Source organism: Cygnus atratus, chromosome 20 (assembly GCF_013377495.2).
Source record: "Cygnus atratus isolate AKBS03 ecotype Queensland, Australia chromosome 20, CAtr_DNAZoo_HiC_assembly, whole genome shotgun sequence".
Taxonomy (NCBI): Eukaryota; Metazoa; Chordata; class Aves; order Anseriformes; family Anatidae; genus Cygnus; species Cygnus atratus.
The window spans coordinates 8145055-8165566 of NC_066381.1; the positions used below are offsets into that span (position 1 = coordinate 8145055).

Below are 20512 nucleotides of genomic sequence, written 5' to 3' on the forward strand. Positions count from 1 at the left end.
GCTGGGTTTATTCTTTATTTGGCGTTTGTCGGAGCAGCAGCGTGAGCCGGGCTGTGCAGCTCCGGTCGGCAGGCAGCAGTTGGCAGTGTGGGCAGGGAAGGGGCTACCCGCATGCTCGGTGTGTGTCGGGCAGCCCAGAGCAGTGTTTTGGGTGTTGGAGCAGCTGTAGAGCCCGGTCCCAAGCAGGATCTGAGGAGATGCTGCCAAAGGCTAAACCCATCTGCTCTGATGGGACATGCGGGTGCTGGATTCTTTTGCTGGCTGGTCTGTGCTTTGTGCATCCGTCAGTCAGGAGGGGTCTCCGTCCCCAGAGGAAAGTACCTGGAGTCCCAGGTGCAAGTCAGTGTTTGCTGGTCATGAGCTTTATTACGATGCCGAGCGCAAGCACGGTGACGGCTGCAGCCACTGCCAGCCCGCGCCGGACGATCAGCTCCTTGGTGGACATGGCGCTGCCCGGTGGCTCTCCCTGGGGCTCCAGCTGGAAGGTGGCTCCCTCCAGCCTGGTGATGCCCGTGAGCACCACGCCGTTCTGCGCTTCCACCCCCGCTGCAACGACAAGGGGACGGGGTCAGCAAAGGCTTCTGGGCTCGAGGGTTTTGCATGAGGTCCGACAGTGCTGTATGAGCACCGCAGGCACGCGGACAGCCCCAGCCCTCAGCCGTACCTACGCAGCCCCGCACTGCAGCAGCTGGGAGGTGAACGTGGGGTGGTGGGGTCGGTCCTGTACCAGAGGGCAGTGCTTTGCAGGGGGGTTCGGGGCCCGGGTGCAGCTCCTCTAGTGGCAACGGGGTCACTCCTGCGCGGTGCTGAGCCTGGGGGAACAGCCGAGCGCAGGGAAGTGGCTGTGGTCCCGGATGCAGAACCCTGGGTTTTGCCATCCCAGCCCGCCACAATCACAGTGAGGCTGCTGGGGACCATCCAGCAGGGTGGGCATGCTGCCGCGGTGTGCGGTTACCTCCTCGGCCGCCTTCCTCCAGTCCATGCGGGAGATGTAGACGACAAAGCAGGTGCAGAGCATGGTGACGCAGACGAGCATGCTGAGCCACAGCCCTGTGAGGGCATGCTGGCATCAGCCGGGCACCACTACCAGACAAACCCAACGGGGACATCACTGAGGTCAGCAGGGACATTGGGATGGGGCTGCCCAGCAGAAATGCTTTTCCCCAGTGTGATTTAGAGCTCCCACCAGTTGCAGGGACCATCCCAGTCCGCCCTAGTGTGCCCAGTCCCCAGCAGCCCTGCAGAGCCAGGCAGGGGTCATGGCAAGCCAGTGGTGGTGCAGGGGGAGCTGCATCCATCCGAGGGGAGAAGATTTTGGGGGTGCAGAGCTTCCCACCCCTGGGGCTGGTACCTATGACACCAATCCTGGCCACGAAGAGCAGCACGACTGCCAGGGGCAGGCCCATGCCGTAGTAGCTCACGGCGTTGAGGATGGCGCCGAATTTCTGCTTGCCTATGCCTCTGAGGACCCCACTGCAGGCGCCCTGTGGGGAGAGGGAGGGAGGCTGGGGCCATGTGGTGCACCTGGGGCCGAATTTGGGGCTGTGCTGCTGCCCCAGGGTGCTGAACAGACCCTGAGGACAAGGCTTCCCATGCCTCTGATGGCTATTTCTGTGTCCCTGCCCCATCCTGAGGGATGGCATCTCTACATGAGCTTGGTGTTTTCTAATGGGTACTCTCAGGTAGTTGATTTTCAACACTGAGGTCCCCTAGTGACAGTAGCAATGTCCCTGGGGACTTACACACATGGCTTCGAACAAATGGAAGACGACGTAGACAGGCATGACCCAGGCCACCAAGTCAACGATCTCCCTGGGAACAGAGAAGAGCCAGCGGTTGCTTTTAGGAACAAACATCCGTGCGCCAGGGCCAGGAGCTGGGGACACTCACGTGTCGCTGGTAAAGATATATCCCAGCACGTCCTTTGTGGCGGCTAAAATGGCCCCCATGGCTACGCAAAATAACCCTGGAAAACAGAGCCAAGAGGTGAGAGCATCCTGACAGCGACGGGGAGCCCGGAGCAGGTGGAGGGAAAGATCAGGGGATGGCACCACCACCTGCTCCTGCTCTGCCAGCCGCGGCACAGCCCTGACCTGTGCAGAGCAGGCTGGTGGAGGAGGACCTCTTGGATGTCTCGACGTCGCCGGCGCCCAGTGCGTTCCCCACCTGCACGCTGGCAGCCGTGCCGAGCCCCAGCGGGATCTGCAACCACAGGGTTTTGGCCAGGTAATGGGGCCAGTGCAGCGACAGCAGCAGCAAAGGGAGAAGGAGAGCGGGGTTTAATTTAGGATATCTCTGTGGGAGGGGGAGGCAGGAGCAAGGAGAGAGGGGGGAGATGTGGAGACCGGAGTTGGCTGGAGTTGATTTTGGCTGCGTATCCATGCTTGGATTCCCCTTAGGGAGCCCGGTCTGAACTAAAAACCCCCAACCCTTACCATGAAGGCGACGACGGACACCTCGTAGATGATGGACTGCGCCGAGAGCTCCACGACACTCAGCAGCCCTGGGGGCAGAAGGGCTCAGCGCCGGGTTCAGGCACCCCCAAAGTGCCGTCTCAGCCCCCACGCTGCCTGTGGTGCCCCATCACACCCTGGCAGCCCCCCTCCCCACTGACCTATCAAGAAGCTCCCAATTTCGTAGGTCCACCACTCGATGCACATCATGAGCATGCTGGGGATAGCCAGGGAGGTGAAGCTGTCCCATTCCAGCAGGCACTCGCTGGACCAGCCTGTGGAGAGGAGACACGTCACCCAATTAAGACCAGAGTGACAAAGTGTCACCCCTGAGGGTGCCCAAGGCAGCTGGACATGCCACTCGCACTGGGACCTGTTTGCAGATCCCCAGCACAACACCCGTGGGCTTCGTGGCACCTCCGGCCACAGAGCATGCACTCAGGAGTGCCGCTGGTGGAGCGGAGCAGTGCAACGCCCAGCTCAGCCTTCCCCGAGCAGAGCATCTGAGGACAACTTCGTGCCTACGTCTGTGCTCATCCGGCTTTGGGGCTGAACCCTCAACACCTCGGCAGGAGGTTTCCTTCCTCCAGAATTAATGTTTACTGCGCGGCACTCGGCCAGCGCTCACATGACGAGCTGCCACCAAAGCGGCGCTGCGTTCCTGGGCTGGGGTTAATGTTTCCCCTCCAGGACTAACACCAGTCACTCAGAAGAATTGCTGGAAGATTTAGGAACGTGTGTAAAGCAGGAACCGGAAAGCGATGCCTTACCTCCCCACGTCTTCACGTGGAGCTTCTTGCCTACAATATACAGGAACAAGAAAATGGTTTGAGAATACTGAGCAACAGTGTTGGCCCAGGCAGAGCCCCTGGAAAGGAAACAAGAACGGTCGTTAGCATCACACTCACATCTCCCCAGGAGCAGGGTGCTGGAACCCAGGGTCCCACCATGCCCCATGAGCAGCAGCTACAGCTTGTGGTGCTGATTTCCCCACAAAATCACTTTTTTTGTGTTGTTTTTACCCCCAGGGGCACTACTCACGCGATTCCCAGGTGGAACACGTAGAGGAAGATGCAGTTGGCGATCACGTTGACGATGTTACCGACGATCCCGCTCAGCACCAGGGGCCACATGATCATCTGCAAACAGGAGGGGATGGGGCTGCAGCAGCTGCGGCGAGGCCCTCGCCAATCCCAATCCCCGCAGCTTTCACAGCCAGAGAGAGGAAACTTCTGATGTTGTCGCCAGCTTGGAAAATGAGCACTTTGAAGGTAAAATCCCAACATGGGGACACGGGAAGGGAAGTTCATCAGGCAGAGGGATGCAGTTGTCTGTGTGATGGGGCGATGTCCAGGGCAGAGCTGCTCTGTGGTGCCTTAGACAAATGCTGCCTTGCCATGGGGAGTGGCGTGGATGAAAATCCACGTGTGGTTGAGGGATCCCTGAGCTGGGAGGATCCTCCATGGGCTCAGGGCTGCGGGACCCACCTGGTTCTGCAGGTACCTTGTCTCCAGGTTGTACAGAAAAACTGCCTGGAAAGCAAAGGGGTGCATGAGCCAGGGCTGGCTCTGAGTGCAGGCTGGGCTGCAGAAGTGGAAAATGTGTGGCCAGCACCCAGGACTTACCGGGAGAGCGGGGACAAACGCCATCACGTAGAGCTGGGTTAAGCTGGGGGACACGAGAGCCACGGTCAGTGAGGGACCATGGCCACCATCCCCCCATCATGCTGGGGAGGGACAAAGCAGGGTCCCCTGGAGACCACCTGACCTGGAGACCTCGGGGTCCTGGTGGAGGAGGAGCAGGAGCTGCTCGATGTTGATGAGGATGGCACAGCAGGGGAAGCAGCAGAGCAGGAGGATGAGGGTGGCACGTTGTAGGATCACCCCCACGCGCAGCAGGTTCTTGCTGCCGTAGGTCTGCGGGTGAGAGGATGGCAGTGAGTGCTGGTCCTGAGCACGCTGGGCACTGCCTGGGAAGGACTGGGAATTTCTCTGGGAGCTCAGCTCTCCCTGTTATGGGGTGGTTGCTGGGGCTCTGCAGTGCCTGGGCAGCAACAGGTAATGCCAGAAACCCCTGTGTCGTTAGGGTAAGTGGCAGTGTTACCCACCTGTGATATCAAGGTGTCACATGCTGAAGACAAACCGTATCCTACAGAGATGGCAGTAACATTTATAACCTGGAAAAAGGAATAAGAAATGACAACAGGGGAGTATTTAAGGCTTTCAGGGAGGGAGAGAGGGAGAGCAGCTAAAAGGAAAGAGAGAAGTCTGAGGTCTCCTCTGTCCCTGCAGGTCACAGGCAGCCCCAGCTCCGTCCCCATATCCCGCCCCAGTATCAGCGGGTCGGGGCTGGTACCCAGCACCGCGGCAGCCCTGCAGCATTCTTACCGCAATGGCCAGCGTGACGGAGGCCAGCTCGACCTTGCCCAGGTGGCCGCAGAATATGGAGCTGACGAGGTGTATCAGGAAAATCATCAGCTGGATCAGGATCTGAGTGCAGAGAGAAGAGGCGGAGGTGAGCAGGGGTGCCTCTGCGGGGGACGCCTCAGGGCTAGGGGACAGGAGGGCAGTGTGTTTAGCAGCCCTGGGGGTTCATTTCATCCAGGAGCTGTTGAAGGCTCCGCTGGCCGAGGTCCCTGCTCCTCGCTGTGTCGGCTGTGGTCGGTGCAGCCCCGGTGCTCGCCTCCCGGGGTCCTTACCAGCGGCCCTGCCAGTACCAGCAGCTTCTTCGTGTCCTCCCAGAAGTTGTCCGGTACCAGGCGCTGAAGCCAGCAGCGTTTCTTCCTGCAGCCACCGGCTGGGAGAGCGTGCTGCCCGGTGGCCATCGGCTCGCTGAAGCCGTTCTCCTCCGGGAGGCTCACCCGCTTCATGCTGCCGCTCTGCCAGGGAGTGAAACGACCCCTTCCTCTGCGCTCTGTTAATGCTGCCGTGTGCCGTGGCTCCTCCAGGGCGAGCAATGTGTAACCCGGGGTGTGAACTTCAGCCAGGCGAGCTGGCTGCGTGTGCCCTGCGGCTGGCAGCGATGGGGAGCGCAGGTAGGGTCAGGGCAGGGCACGGGGCTGGGAGCAGCACGGATCCTGCGTCCCACTGTGGGCAGTGCAGAGGAGCCCAGGTGTGCAGTGCAAGGTGCTCACAGCCTGCCCCAAGCTGGGGTAGGGGCTGAGACTTCCCAAATCACCCCTGTGAGTGCTCATACCCTGCTCCGCTGTGGCTCTGCCGGCCCATGAGCGAGACGGTCGTCCTCCTCTTCCAGCGGAGATGAAGGGTTCATGGGTCCGTCTGCTGTCAGCTCCTGACTCCAAGTGCTTTGCCAGCAGTTGCTGGGCCCCTCTCATCCCAGCAGAGGTGGCCAAGACAAGCCGGCCCCATTGGCTCCAGCTGTCAGCCTCGCACAGCACGGCAGCGTCAGATTTCACCGTCACCACTCTGCCAGGCCAAATATAGCATCCTGCCTCAGCCTGGCGCAGGGAGCCGGGGGGGCTCAGAAGCTGTCACCATGGGTGCAGACCCTCTCCGGCGCAGAGAAGCTGGGGGCTCTGTGCCCATGTGGCAGAGCAAGGGACTGTCCTGCTCTCCAGGGCTGTGCTGCCAGAACTACCAGGACTGCGAGCATGCCTTCTGCATCCTCCAACACCCGGGCACTGCAAGACCATGTTTACCACCTGCTCTGAACCTGCATGGCCTCTTCTCTTCATCCACAGGCACCCAGCGCAGCCTGACAGGTGACGCCATCCACCACTGGATGTGGTACCCATCTCTGAGTACTGGCTGTGCTGCAGAACCCATGGCATCGCTGCTCCACACAGCTCCAGGTAAGAGCAGGAACGTGGGACAGGGCTCAGTGTAAATGTCAGGGGGGTGGGCAGTGCACGAGGACCCAAGGCATTCCCTTGGCAGTACCGCAGCGGGGTACGACACCACCCAACCCCTGTAGCTCAGCAGCAACATAGAGTGAGGAAGGTGTGCAAGGTCCTGGCTGTGGCTACAGCCAAAGCCAGCTTCAAGCCCCTGGACAAGGGGTTTGAGGCTGCTTTTAGGGTTATTCTCATGAAAACTGGTCATTCAGCACCCCCTCGACATGCGTCTCCGTGCCGAGAGCTTGGATGTGCCAGTGACCCACCCAGGTCATGTTCATACCACATTAACAGCCCAAGGTTTATTCAGAAAACTTTATTGTATCAAAAGTCCACATTACAGAAGTGCAAAGAAGAGCTGATTTAGGCCATGTGCCTGTCACACACCAGGTAGAACAGGGTCAGAGACCCGGCAGAGTCATCAGCCCTTTTCCAACACAATTGGCCCTGCACAGCACTGCTGCAGCAACAAGAGAGTGGGCTCTGACGCACCGAGACACAGGCACAGGGTGGTGTGTGAGGGACGGTACTGTGCAGGCAGCACAAGCCTCTGCTATTAGCAAATGCTGTGGACAAATGCTCCCAGGAGGAAGCAGGACAGCAGCATAAGGTCCCTGTCTCCATCCCTGGCCAGCCCCAAGGCAGGCTCCAGCCTCCCCCAAGTGACATCCCCCAGGCGGTGCTGGAGAAGCGACCAGCTCTTACGCACGTCCAGCCCAGGTACTGCACGCTCACCTCCTTTAAGAACTACAGATGTAGCGTAAGCCATTTTCAGTTAACCAGCAATGGAGCCAAGTGTCTCTACCAGGTGCTGAGGGGGAAATCCCTTCCTGCACCGTCCCCCTGGGACATTAGCACCTGCCCTCCTGCACACGCAGCCACTTTCCCAGTGGCACACTGGTGCTGCCTCTAGCTGTTAGCGGTCAGAAGCCGGACCAGCACGCCCACCAGCAGCACAGCGAGGGCAGCAGCAGCAGCCAGCACCCGGCGGACGATCAGGGCCCTCCACGCCACAGGAGGAGGAGCAGAGATGGCCGCAGGTTCCTCTTGTGTGACGAGCTCGTGGTGCCTCTCGCCTCCCACCATGGTGTCAGGCAGTACCATGGTGTCTAAGGTGTCTATGTCCACGGAGATAGAATCTGTGCAAGAGAGGTGAGCGTGGCAGGGAAGCCAAGGTGCAGTCAGGAGTTCCCAAGTCTGAAGCTGGGAGCACCAGTGACAGTCCTGAGGGTCCTCCCCCAAGGCTCACAGAGGCTGGGACACGCAGCAGTAACAGGGACAGGTGTGCTCTGGCTCTTCCCTGGAGCAGCCAGGGTGGTGACAAGGGTAACGGGGACTGGTGCCAGACACTGTGGTCTCTCCAGCCATAGGGGCTGACAGGAGAGACACCACTGGCATGACCCTGAAGGAGAGGAAGGGATGGGTGGAGAATTAGGGCTCCCTCCCTGTTGTCAGGCCTGGTTACATACCCACAGCAGATGTTTTGTTAGCAGCTGTGCCGTTGGAGTTCACATCTTCTAGCTGTTTTTTCAGTCCAGCTCGGATCTGAGCCTAAAAACACGTTGAAGAGTTGTCGTTCTCAGAGCAGAGATGTGCTGCCCAGCCAAGCAAACTTGAGCCTCCTTCCTCCACCCTCTCAAAGAAACCATGCTCAGCACCAAACTACTCCTGTGCTACAGCAGAGGGACAGATCCTGTGTCGCTTTGCTCCCCCCGAGACAGCGGTACCATACTGGGGCAGGAGCCAGCCTAACACCTTTGAAGAGTTGCTGCAGGAAAGCACCAGTCTCACCTCTTCTGCAGCTTTCTTCCAATCCATGCGGATGACAAAAGCTGAGAAGGACAGGGATTGCAAGGAGATGCAAACAATCATCCCCACCCACAGACCTGTAAAAATGGAGAGGTATTTTAGCATGGGCTTGAGGAAACCCAGCTTTTGCCAATCACTGCTAAAAGGCCCTAGGACTTCAGTGGGGTGAGATCATCATCCCCAAGAGAAACAGGGCTGCCCTGAGAGGCAGTGAGGAGGAGCAACACCTGGGTAGGTCCTGCGCTGGGAGCAAGCTCAGATTTCCCAGTTGCTGGAAGCAACGCAGAGCCTGCCTCAGCAAAACACGTCAGTGTGTACTTCGGCCCCACCGACCCGAGGGAGGATCTCAAGTCCCAGGGCTGAACCTTTGCTCAAGGTGCAGGGTTTGGCCCCGCAGCTCCTACCCAGCCAGACTCCCGAGGCCAAACGCAGGATGCACCTACCTAACACCCCCATCTTAGCTGCAAACATCAGTGAGATGCCGATGGGCAGCCCGATGGCATAATAGCCGACAGCATTGGCGATGGCACCCAGCTTCTGCTTCCCTGTGCCTCTCAGCACACCACCACAGGTCGCCTAAGGAAAGCAGGCAGAGGGTGAACACATGGGCAGCACGTGTCATGACTGGTACCACCACAGGGCAGCTGGGGTATTGGCACAGCCCTGCAAACAGGGGAGCCCAGAGAACCGTCCCACAGAGCCCAGAGGGACCAAAACCAGGTCACAGACAGCATGGTTTCCTCTCCTCCCGGCTGCTGAGCCAGGCAGAGAGCACGGAGCCATTTGCAGGCACCGAGGGGTGAGCGGCAGACTTCAGCATGCTGTCCACACTGCCTACATCTCCCTCCCAGGGACACGACAGAAGAAAGCAGACTGATGCTGCTTTCTAATGAGTTCTACGAGCACTGCTGCAGTGCTGTGAGAGCTGGATCTTCAGAGATGTCAGAAGTTTGCTTGTTTTGCTCTGAAAAGCTAGTAAAAAGCTTGACAGGAGGAAAAGAGGAAGAACTGGGCTGTTCTGCAGCAATGCCAGTAGGCATCTGCAAGCACAGGGGACACTGAGGTGCTACAGGTAATGCAAGTAGCTGCTGTGACAGCTTTTTCAGTGTGCTTCCCTGTATCATTTTAACAGATCAAGAAAGAGCTTAAGTCAGCCTTGTGCTATCCGTTGCACCCCAGTCTGCAGAGAGGGATTGCTCCATGTGCTGGAATACTCACTGCTGCTGCATCAAACAAGTGGAACGGAGCAAAGATGATCATCACTTTGGACACCAAGGTAACGATCTCCCTGTGGAGACGATGTATGTACTGATCAGGGAAAGCAGCATGCCTGGTCCCAAGGAACTCTGGTTCTGACACATCTCCTGGCCCACTGCAAAGCCTGCTCCTGGCCCACGAGACTTGTGGGGAGTGCATACAGCTTGGGTATAGTATCGTCCCACCCTCAGCAGCATCCACGCTGCCCAATGACACCTGGTGGTGGGGAGGAACCTTTGGGGAACACATTTGCCAGATGGATGTTTATGAACTCTATCCCTCTGAGCTGCTTCCGGGGCAGATCGCATTCTCCGGAAAGTTACCAATACTCCAAAAGCTGTTAACTCACTTGTCATTGGTAAAGATGTAGCCCACCACGTCCTTTAGGGTTCCCAGTAACGTTGCCACCACCACAGCAAGAACTTCTACAAGAAAAAGAAATAGTCGAACAGCTTGCCTCAAAGGCAGCATGCTCCTGGCCAGGCCCAGACCTCCGGGGCTTCATGTGATGGGAACTGGGCTTGGCTGACCTCCAGCTGTTACTGCAATAGAAGACAAGTCTGTTTTCTCCACTTTCTGCCCAGACGCTCCATCCACCTTCTAGAGGTGGAAGACAGAATGCTAAATTGCATTTTTTATTGGAGCCTTTGCACCAGGTTCTTAACAGAGCAGAAGAGCCAGGGTCCCACCCTGCCCAGAGGGCCCAAGCAAGTGGCAAGTGGGTTGGGGTTGCTGGTGGGGTGCCCCCAGCCCTGTGAGAGGTGAACTGAACCCGGTGCTGATATCTGTCTTTTATTCCCCTCTGCAGGGGCTTAGGCTGACCTGTGCACAGCAGGGCAGTGATGCAGGAGGTCTTGGCTTGCATTACATCCCCTGATCCCAAGGCATTGCCCACTCTGACACTCACAGCCACGCTGAAGCCCAGAGGCACCTGAGTATCAGGAGACAAAGAGGAGGTGAGTGGCAATTAAAGCCTGCACCAAATTTTCTTCTTCCCCAGTAGGGAATCTGGGGCAAATTGCTAACACCCACCCCCACACTACTCCCTGCCCAATGTGCAGAATCTTTTGGGAAGCACCAGAGCAGGCTGGAATTGAAACAGACCCCCCCCCCCCACACACACACACACACTTCGGTGAAGCAGTCACACACGAACACAATGACATCAGTGTGAGCAGTTTGGATATTCTCTGCGCAAGGACGGGCAGATGCAGTAAAGGGATTTTTTCATCTCCAGCACAGCCCTGGATGTGCAGCTACACAGTAGGCTTGAGAGTTATCACCTGCCTGGTATTGGTATTGACTCCTGCTTCCCTCCCCAGCCTTGGTCTGCAGCACCATTGTCTGGGGCATCCTCCCAAGCTAATCCCAGTTTAATGCACCCAGCCCTTACCATGTAAGCTGCAGAAGAGAGCTCGTAGATGACCGACTGCGCACCCAGCTCCACCACACTGAGCAGTCCTGGAAAAGATTCAGCACTTCCTTCATTAGGTCAGAGTTAGAACTCCTCCTTTGCTGACAAGGAGGCAGTGACTACATGGTTCCCATCTCACAGATGCAGCATCCTACAGAATCAGCCCTGGAGACGAGGATGCTGCTGGCAGGAGATGCTCAGGGACACAGAAGAGGTGGCCACTAGGGCAGGCATGGCTGGAGGATGCCCTGCTGCACCAGAGGAAGAGGACTGGGACTCACCTGCCAAGAAGCTCCCGATCTCGAAGGTCCACCACTCAATGCACATCATGAGCATGCTGGGCACAGCCAGCTGGATGAAGGAGCCCCAGTCCAGGAGGCAGTCCCTGGTCCAACCTGCAAGGCAGGAGTGAAGCAGCGTGAGTGCACTCTCTCTCATCCCCCAAAGGGGAGCCACACACTTTTCTGGACGCTGCAGGACAGCATCCCAGCCAGAGCTCCCAGCACATCAGCTTAGTCTCGCTGTACTGCGGTGCATCCCTGAGGAAGGTAGGGTGATCAGGAATGAACCTGGTTCCCCAGAAAGGCCTTACGATCATGTCTACAGCCTCGCCTCACAGTCAGGGGGTGGTAATGCCTTTGTCGGACCTACACCTCAGGTGCTGGTGACTGTGCCAAATCCCCAGGGCCAGACGCTGGTATTTTGAAGGCCTAACCCACAAACAGTACCTCCCCAGGTCTCCACATGGATCTTCTTCCACCGCACATAAAGGAAGAGGAGAATGGCCTGGGTGTACTGAGAAACAGTGTTGGCCCAAGCCGAGCCCCTGGGGAGAGAAACAGGCAGATTACAAACACCGCCCTCAGCCACTCCTCAGCTCCAGCAGGGGACCTGGTGGCACCCATGTAAGTCTCACTGCAGATACGGAGCAAATCACCCCCCTGCCTTATCTGTCCAAGTTGGCTGACTTTGGGCAGAACACTGCAGAACTGGGCACCCAAAGAAAAACCCCTACGGCCCTGAGCAAACCCCTGCACCCCCAGAGGGGCTGTCACCACCTCTGCTCACACTTACACCATGCCCAGCTTCAGTGCATACAGGAAGAAGGCGTTCATGGCCACATTGAGGATGTTGGCTGCAATTCCTGTCACCACCTGAGGTAAAATGATCGCCTGGAAGCCAAGGAGAGACTTTGGAGTTTGCTTCCCCAGCACTGTCCAAGCCCCCAAACCTGCAGCCACCACCCATGGAATACTAGGGAGACCTTCAGCAGTGTCCAAGGAGAAAGCCAAGAAGGTGGCTCTCACTTCAGGTAAGGCTGGATTGTGTTAGACACACAGAAGGCAGCATGCAGGGCTCCAGAGCTGGTGCAGAGCTGGGAGGCAGCAGTGGGGGAATGGAGCAACCCAAGGGTGGTTCCCATGAGCTCTCCCTGTCCCGCAGGGCCAGCTGGAGGCTGTGGTTCACACATTCCTCAGCCCAGCTCTCACCACGACGGGAAGAATTTAGATCCTCAACTTTATCCATGTTGCTAGGAATACCTTTAACCCATGGCCCAGAGCCCAGTTAGTTACACAATACCTGACTTAGTAAATATCTTGTCTGCAGCTGGTACAGAAACGCCGCCTGTAAAAGTCAGGATTCATTTCATCAGCACTGCCATACCATGGTTCAGCAGCCAGCTACAATTTAACACCTGCAGCTAGGTCCTTCCCAGGGCTCTCACACGGCCGTGTCAGGGTGCCACAGCCCAGCACGATGCCTGAAACCTTGTGCTCTGTGTTAAGTTTGGTGTCTGCTGGTACTGGATGCACCACAGGCCAAGAGTAACAACAGGCACCAGTCCCGTTCCTGCTAGGCACAGAGATCAGCCTCCAAACGGGAGATCTCCCATGCTTCCTCATCAGCATGGGAGAGCAGAGTCTGGAAACCTTGGCAGAAAGCATTAACCTACTGGCACTTACTCTCCAGGGGTACTGCTCCAACTTAGAGGAGCCTCTTCAGAGAGACAGAGTAAGCAGCCAAGAGCCCAGTGGCTGCATGTGCTAAGAGTGAGCTGCAGCTTTTATCACAGAGCTGAGTGAGCCCTGCAGCCGCTGGTTCCAATGTCCAGAGCTTGTTACTTGTTGGGCAGAGACGTGGCCTGTAGTAAAAGCCTCTGCACACTAAGATGAAAGGCTGCATGTTTGCTGCTCCAGCAGCTACTGGTCGATGCACATCCATTAAGGCCTAAGATCAAGGTGCACATTGTAAAACCTGAAATCGTGCTGCCCTGTGATCCGCAGTGCAAGGACCCTTCCTCCTTTCCCCATGTTAAAGGGATACAGAGCTTCTAATAGCTTTAGCAGCAACTTACAGGAAGAGCTGGAATAAAGATCATCACGTAGACCTGAGTTAACCTGGAAAGAGAGATGTTTACTCAGTTAACGATACAGGAAAGCAAGAGCCAAACCAAGCAGCACTGCATTTGAGCTCCACGGAGCCTTGACTTCAAGACTACCCAGCAACCCAGCCACAGCCAAATGCCCAGCCCAGGAGGGCTGGAGGAGATACACCAGCCACTGCCACTGTTAGCAAGCGGAGAGCTGATGGGCACTCACTGCAGTCCTCCAGCTGCAGAGGACACAGAGGCCTTAAATCCCAGGCATACTGGCCCAGGGAAGGTTCAGGGACTCTTTTTCACCTGTTAATGGGGGTTTCTGTTGGCTCTGCTAGCAAGCAAGGTCCCAGAAGTCACCCTGTTCTGACCCAGGGGCTTGGAGGGCTTGGAGGGCTGAGACCTGACACGCTGCTGACCAAAGAGGGATCGGATTCAATCTCACCCCTGACCTGGAGACCTCAGGGTCCTGCTGGATGAGCAGGAGGAGCCGCTCTGTGTTGATGAAGAGTGCCCAGCAAGGGAAGCAGAACAGCAGCAGGATGAGGATCCCTCGCTGCAGGATGGTGCCCACCTGTTTCAGGTTCTTGCCACCATACGTCTGCATGAGGACAGAGGACCAAGGTGAGAGTTATGAAGAGCCAAAGGATCTGGGCAAGTGCTCAAGACTGGAGCAATAGACTGATTAAATACCTTTCCCCCCTGCTCCCAGGAGTGGCTAGCACCAGGCTGGTTGGGTTTAGCTGTTTCTCAGATGGATTGCACCTCCCTTTGCTACCCAGGCATGACCCAGTGCTCCCTTGGGAGCCCATCTCAGCTCCGTCCCTTGCCTGTACCCCTCCTGCACCATGCAGAGGGAGCACGCTCCAGACAGTGCGTGTAGCCCCAGGCTGGCTGGAAGCTGCCATCCTCCCACCCTTTGTACCCAGACCACGCTGCGTAGGAGGTGAGATGTTCCCAACCCAACCCCACCAGGTACAAGAAAGGGGGAGCTGCAACTTACCTGGGACATCAGTGTGTCACATGCTGAGGCCAAACCAGAACCGATGGAGATGCCTGTCACATTGATGACCTGGAGGAGACACAAGTGACTTGGGTTGCAAGGGAAGACCTGTCCCTAAGCACTGTGTCCCTCCCAGCTGGGTGGGGAGACAGTTCAGCTATGGGTTTTTGGGAAGTTTCTAGTCTTTCTCTGTTTCTCAGAATAACACATTCATGTTACCTAAATAGTCTCTTCCCTGTTCTGATGTGAAAAGGAATCTCTACCACGGGGTGAATATCTAAAGGACTACAAACAGTGCTGCTCCTCAGCACACACACACCTAGGTCTGGCAGCTCCAGCTCCCTGACCAGCTGTTGGCCTTGCACCAGCACAGTCATTACTGCTCAGCTCCCATCTCCTGCCTCTGTTCAGGGCAAAGGAAGGAACAATTTGGTGGATGCAATGTTTGCATTGCATCAGGCCGTGCTGATACACAGGGTCATCAGATAAACATTCCTACAAGACTTCTTTTTGATGTCTCAATTTACATGCTTTAAATCAGAGGAGAAGCAGAGTCATACATACAGACACAGCCAGCGTCACGGCATCCAGCTCAGCTTTTCCCAGATGGCCGCAGAATATGGAGCTGACGACGTTGATCAGGAACCCCAGCAGCTGGGCTACAAACTCAGGTGGGAAGAGGAACGGTGAGGTGAGCACCCATTCAGACCTGATGAGCACCATCCCTCCCCTGCAGCTGGACCATGACCAGTCAGTCGGGTTTGGACCATGACCAGTCAGTCGGGTTTGGACCAACAGCTGTATGCCTCCCACAGGCTCCCAGTGGCTTTGTCTTTCAACACCGGCTGCTGCCTCCAATGGTATTTTGGTGTTGCAGTCAATTTGCCAGATGTCTTTGTTTAGCTGGGGCATAACGGCTCCCCTAGAAAGCCTCTTTTCCATCATGAAAACCAAGTAGAAAGAAAATAAAAAATCCCAGTGCTTCCATGCATCTGGGAAAAGCTCAGCTCCACAAACCACACTGTCCTCTCCTCCTGCAGAGATGCTAAGTCCAGCCTGCTTGTTCCTTGCCAGGGGCTACAGCAAGACTTGGCGATGCTGTTGCAGAGACTGGGCTCGAGCCCTCATTTTCCCTTGGCAAGAGGACAGCCCCGCTCCAGCACGCGAGGCACAGAGCTGTGGCACAGCTAGGATTGGATGGGAAGAGCTAGAGACCCACTGACAGGCGGGCATGGCTGGCGACCATGGGGCTGCTCTTGCTCCTTTCCTCCCAGCAGTCGGCAAGCCCAGACCGCTGGAGAACCAGCTCCTGTGGGGTCCAAGGAAGAACCTAACAAAACCTTCTCCTGCCCCGACCTCCCGCTGCTGCCTACGGATGCAGCATCCTCTCAGGCCCCGCCATGTCTAGGCTGTGAGTAATCCCCGCAGGAGAGGTCTGTACAGATTGCTCCAGCACAGGGTTTGACACGAAATGAGTGTGAACTAAGAAGACCTACACCTGGAAGACAGCTGTAGGTTTGGTTTTGAGGTTATCGACGCCCACAGAGCAGCACACTGTGCCAAAGGTAGAAGCACTGGGGGCACGGGACTAGGGCTGATGCATTCTGCTACAGAAACAGAAACCAGTCGTTACTTCCTCTGCTGTCCTTTTGCACCAGGTCGGTGTGAGATGTCAACGAGGGCATCTCAGCGATGTCCTGAAGCTGGTCCTTAGCTACCACGTAGAGTAGAAGGCTTCAGTTACAAAGCTTCGTGTCTGAGGGATTCAGGCTGGGGTCTGTTCCTGCCCTTGGACAAGGACCCTGCTGAGGGCTGTGCTGCCAGACCTGGGCTGGGAGATGATGGGAAGGGGCTGCCAGAGCCAGCACTGGCTCCACGGGGCGAGCAGGATGAGGAAGCCCTGTGACAGCAAGCAAGCACCCGTGTGCCAGCGAAGGGCTAAATGGTGGCGGTTTAATGCTTTAATCCCAGCCCACCTGGTGCAGAGGAGCACGGAGCCGAGCCAGCCCCGGTGAGGATGAGCGAGGGGAGGTGAAAACGGAGGCTTCGGAGCCTGCCTCCCCCCGCGGGGCGCACGGGGCAGGCTGAGGGCGGGCAGCGCCCCGCTCCCCTCAGCGCCCCGCTCCCCTCAGCGCCCCGCTCCCCTCAGCGCCGCCGCCGTTACCCGCCCTCCCGCCCGGGCCCGGTTTCTCTCGGCGGCCCCCTCCATCCCCTCAGGCCCCCGGCTCTCACCACCGGCCCCGCCAGCCGGGCCAGCTCCCGGCTCTCCCGCCGGACGCCCGCGGGGAGGAGGCGCCGGGCTCCCCGCAGGCACCGCGCCGCCAGACCTCCCGCCGTCGCCATGGGCCGAGCCGCCGATCTCCCTCCCCCGGTGCCGCCCGCCCGCCTTATGGGCACGGCCCGGGCCGCCTCCCCGCCCCCGGGGCCGTGGGGGTGCCGGCTGTGGGCGGTGCGGGCCGGCACGGCTCGGCTCGGCACGGCGGGCGCTGGGGCCTCGCCGCCCTGCATGGGCTTGGAGTCGGGGCCCCGCCGGGCTGAGCTTGAGGGGGGCATCCCACATAGGCAGAGGTGTTGGCCGCAGCCCAGCGTGGGGTTTGGGGAGGCTGAGGAGCCCCCTAGGCGTGGGTTTGTTAAGCAGCGTCTGTGGGATGGGGACACGCGTGGGCTGCATCCCCCAGCTCAGGGGTAGGGCTGGGACCCTATAAAAATGTCCCAAGGTCACACACACACACACAGGGGGATGCGGGTCTGCCGAGAGCCCCTCAACAAGGTTTGCTCATCAAAGGCAGGGATTTCTCAGCGCATCCTCCAGGGATGTTCGTTCTGCCATCAGCAGTAAGATAAGGGCAGCTGGCCCTAGGCTGCTCCATCCATCCCATGGACATCTCACCTGTAGGGGCACCTGGGGAATCACCCTCCAAAACAGGGATTTCCCGTCCACCAGTCAGGCGCTGAAACGCTTCAGCAGTGGTGCAGGGGAGTAAATATTTGAAGGTGGGACCACGTCTGGGCTGGGGTGCCCGTGGCTGTGTTTGCCTGGCACCTGGTGAGAAAAGGGGCCCTGCTTTGGGTGGGATCTGGGCCGTTAGGTGAGTGAGATTTTACCTCTGCACAGGTGCTCGTAACCAAGTAGCTGTAACAAAATCTGTTTCCAATGTGTGGAATTTTACAGTGGAAAGTGAGGTGTGTTTTGGAGCTGCTTAAATGCTGTCTCGGTGCCCTACAGCTGTGATGCCACCAACCAGAAATGTAAAACCTTGTTAATGTGTCACTTACCCCCTTGCTGCTTCAGCTATAACGTGACATCATGGAAAGCTGGGTTGTAGCAGTGGTGAGTCACAGCCTTGGAGATTTGATGTGCCATGTTAAAATCCGGGCACTGCAGGACAATGGAGTGTCTGATCCTGCTGTGATCTGGTCCCCCAGTTCCTTCTGATTTTGGTGGTACTCAAGGGGGAAAAGGCACCTTGCAAAATTCACCTGAATTCGTTTCGTCAAGAAACGCGTGTTTCACTGCAGAGGTTTTCATTCACCGATCAACAAAACTTTTTCACAAATGAGGAGAGAACAATGTAAAGTTCAGTGTAAAGTTCCCAAGTTTATTTTAATTCTTGGGACAGTTTCCTCTTCCTTAGGCAGTGTTCACATCACTTGGTGCTCATGCGGGAGTCTGTGCTGCCTGTGAGGCAGCACTCTTTTTTGGCAGCTATGAAGAAATAGAATTTGTTGGCAGTGAACAAGGTGCATCCTGCCTGGCAGTTGTAAGTCGGCTGCCTGATGGCTAGAGGGTTCCTGTGGTGCCGGTAGGCAGGAGGGGACAGATAAGGCTCAGATGGTGCCATTCAGTCCTCAACAAACAGCACAAGTGTGAGTCACTTTGAAGTTTGCTGGTGACCCTGCTGAGATCAAGACCCAGGGCTGGCAAGGAGGAGGGAGAGAACCAGGCAGAAACCTGGGGAAAAGGACTATGAGAGGAATAAAACTCTTTTGTTTCAGGCTTAGGGGGGGGAATGATACCTTCCAGCCCCAGGAGCCAGGTCCTGGGCTAGTCCCTGCAGAGCGAAACGTGTATAGAGGGTCTGCGATGGACGGACGGATGGACACACACACGCACACACACACACTTCTTGTGTTTTGCTGCTGCTGTTTGAAATAAAGTATTTATTTTCAGAAGAGTTGTTCTGTTTTCATGGTCACATGTGGATCCTGATCTTGCTGGGAAGCAGACTGGGTGTGATGAGCAGGGTCAGGGACATCTCCGGGTTGGGACCGTGCTGTCCCACTGCCGGCAGGAGAGGACGGGGGGCTGTGCAAGCTGAGCCTCGTGCTGGCACATTTGCTCCTTCCCTTTCCATCACGGGCACAAGGACATTGCCGGCTGCCCCGCAAGGTTCAGCAGGGCTCTTCTGCCAGAGCCCCATACAGATGGGCAGGGTCAAAGGTAGGGCTAGCCTTGACCCCAGCTGCCCCCAGCAATCCGGATGTTAACTCTGTTGCAACACCGGCTGGAAGAATTTGAAGGGTCAAATTCCTTCGGGGTGTAACATCGTTGAACTCGCTCAGTGTAGACCTCCAGACAACGTGAAGCCGTGCTGAGGAAGCCCGGTACCTCAGCACAGACCTGTTTAAAGGAGTTAATGTGTGACTGGCTACGAACCGTCTGGAGCACACAGATGGCCTGCCCTGTTGGAGCTGGTTTCAACAGCTGGGCCCCCGTGGCGTTCCCAGCAATGCTGATGTAAATCCAGAAGAATGCAGCTGAAGGGAGAAGGGTTGCAATTGCACACATCGTCAGGAGAGCAGAATCAGGCCCTTTCTCTGCAGATTTCCAGCAGGATGGCTACCCAGGGGTTTCTCTAGATATATATGTCCGTATTTTGAAATACAGCCAACATCACGTTACTAAAATAAACCTCACAAATGTACCGTGTCTGGAACCATTAAGATTAAGAGCTACCAAATAAGAAAAATCTCAGAACACAATGGATTTGTGTCAAATGCTCAACTGTTTGAAGAGCCCCCCCCCTTTCTTTTAAAAGACTTGGCTACTGGCTAATGTCCAGATACCGTGGAAAATCCACTCCTCCCTGTGTCATCTGGAGTTCAGAACACAGCTAAATTAAAAACTAAGGAGCCTTTTGCAATGAAATCAGTTTTTAAGTGCCATACCTTGGGAGCACGTGATCAGAGCTGTGCCCTGTAGCTGCGTCCTCTGATCTCAGAGGAGAGATATCAATAAGAAAGAGGATTGAAGGAGTAGAAAAGAAGGGGGGATGGCAGGAACATCCTGTTGCAGCTCAGGATGCTCACCTGATCTCTAATGCAATCAGCCTTCTCATGTTCAAGAGGGTATCGGGCAGGTTGTATTTCTGGGGTCACAAGAAAAGAACTGCTCACCCTGTTGTCCCATATCGCCAGTGCAGACATGCCTCTGTAAGAAGGGTTACAGAGAGGCTGGAAGCTGCTGTTCACAATGGATGGAAGTTCTCCAAAAGGCAGTTGCCTCACAAAAGCAATGAGAAATCCAGAGTCCCGCTGGCACCCACGAGTCCTCCTGCCTTGGCACCGCCGTGCACCCACCGCCGCGTGCTGCTGCCACCCGCGTGCTGGGAACCCCGCTGGAGCCCTTCCCACGATAACCAGGCTGCTGGTGGACAGGAGTTTTCTTTGGTGGCTTCTTTAACCTATGGTTTTAGGTTAATCAGGCTACTGCTGCTAAAGGAAACACCCTGAGCACACCTTTCTTTTTTTTTTTTTTTGTTTTTTTTTAATGCCATGGGCTTAATTTTCTCGGGCTGATGAGCATCTACCACCACGCCCTCGCATCACCGACTTTGGGCAGAAGCCATAAAGCGTGAAGAGCTTCTCCGATTGAGACAGGAAGCGTGAGCTGAGCTGGGCTTGCACCTCCCGCAGCCCAACCTGCATCCCTCCTGCCCCACCGGGATACCGGGGACCGGGCAGCGGCTGGCACCGGCTGCCCCTCGCCCGCCGGGGCCGCAGGAGCCCGAGCCCCGCTGCCGGTAGGTGTCACTTGAGGCTCGGGAACCTCCAACACGCCGAGCTTTCCTCGCTTCCATGCAGAGCAGAGATGAGCAGGAGGGAGCCGGGGATGAAATCCTTTTTTTTTTTTTCCCAGGGTTTCTCTTCTTTGTTTGACACTTTGGGACTCATCGGTTTCACCCTCCTTCGGACCACTTGTTCAGCATTTCCTTTCTTGTGGAAAAGACCCCAATAAACATCGATTGTGGGGAAACCAACAACAAGGCCAGTAGAAATATTTGCCAAATGCTATTTGCCAAATAGTTTGGCAAAATATTTGCCAAATACTTTAGAGAAAGGTACG

The 20512-nt window shown here is 56.7% G+C and overlaps 2 protein-coding genes across 2 annotated transcripts; both read right to left on the reverse strand.

The window, feature by feature from the left end:
* Window positions 1-3: 3 nt before the first annotated feature.
* Window positions 4-5260, reverse strand: LOC118255190 (multidrug and toxin extrusion protein 2-like). The gene is made up of 17 exons (XM_035561195.2): window positions 5152-5260; window positions 4841-4942; window positions 4561-4629; window positions 4221-4369; window positions 4079-4121; window positions 3941-3985; window positions 3495-3592; window positions 3224-3321; window positions 2615-2728; window positions 2436-2503; window positions 2094-2202; window positions 1891-1966; window positions 1743-1812; window positions 1352-1484; window positions 956-1050; window positions 665-812; window positions 4-546 (listed from the first exon to the last, which is right to left on the reverse strand). The coding sequence occupies exons 2-17, from the start codon at window positions 4925-4927 to the stop codon at window positions 341-343; spliced, it is 1608 nt and encodes a 535-aa protein (XP_035417088.2). The 5' UTR covers window positions 4928-4942; window positions 5152-5260; the 3' UTR covers window positions 4-340.
* A 1353-nt stretch (window positions 5261-6613) lies between these two features.
* Window positions 6614-16529, reverse strand: LOC118255138 (multidrug and toxin extrusion protein 2-like). Its single transcript, XM_035561112.2, has 17 exons — window positions 16399-16529; window positions 14731-14832; window positions 14167-14235; window positions 13616-13764; window positions 13143-13185; window positions 12368-12412; window positions 11861-11958; window positions 11515-11612; window positions 11068-11181; window positions 10766-10833; window positions 10195-10303; window positions 9722-9797; window positions 9334-9403; window positions 8559-8691; window positions 8098-8192; window positions 7776-7857; window positions 6614-7445 (listed from the first exon to the last, which is right to left on the reverse strand). The coding sequence occupies exons 1-17, from the start codon at window positions 16507-16509 to the stop codon at window positions 7216-7218; spliced, it is 1692 nt and encodes a 563-aa protein (XP_035417005.1). The 5' UTR covers window positions 16510-16529; the 3' UTR covers window positions 6614-7215.
* Between the last annotated feature and the right edge of the window lie 3983 nt (window positions 16530-20512).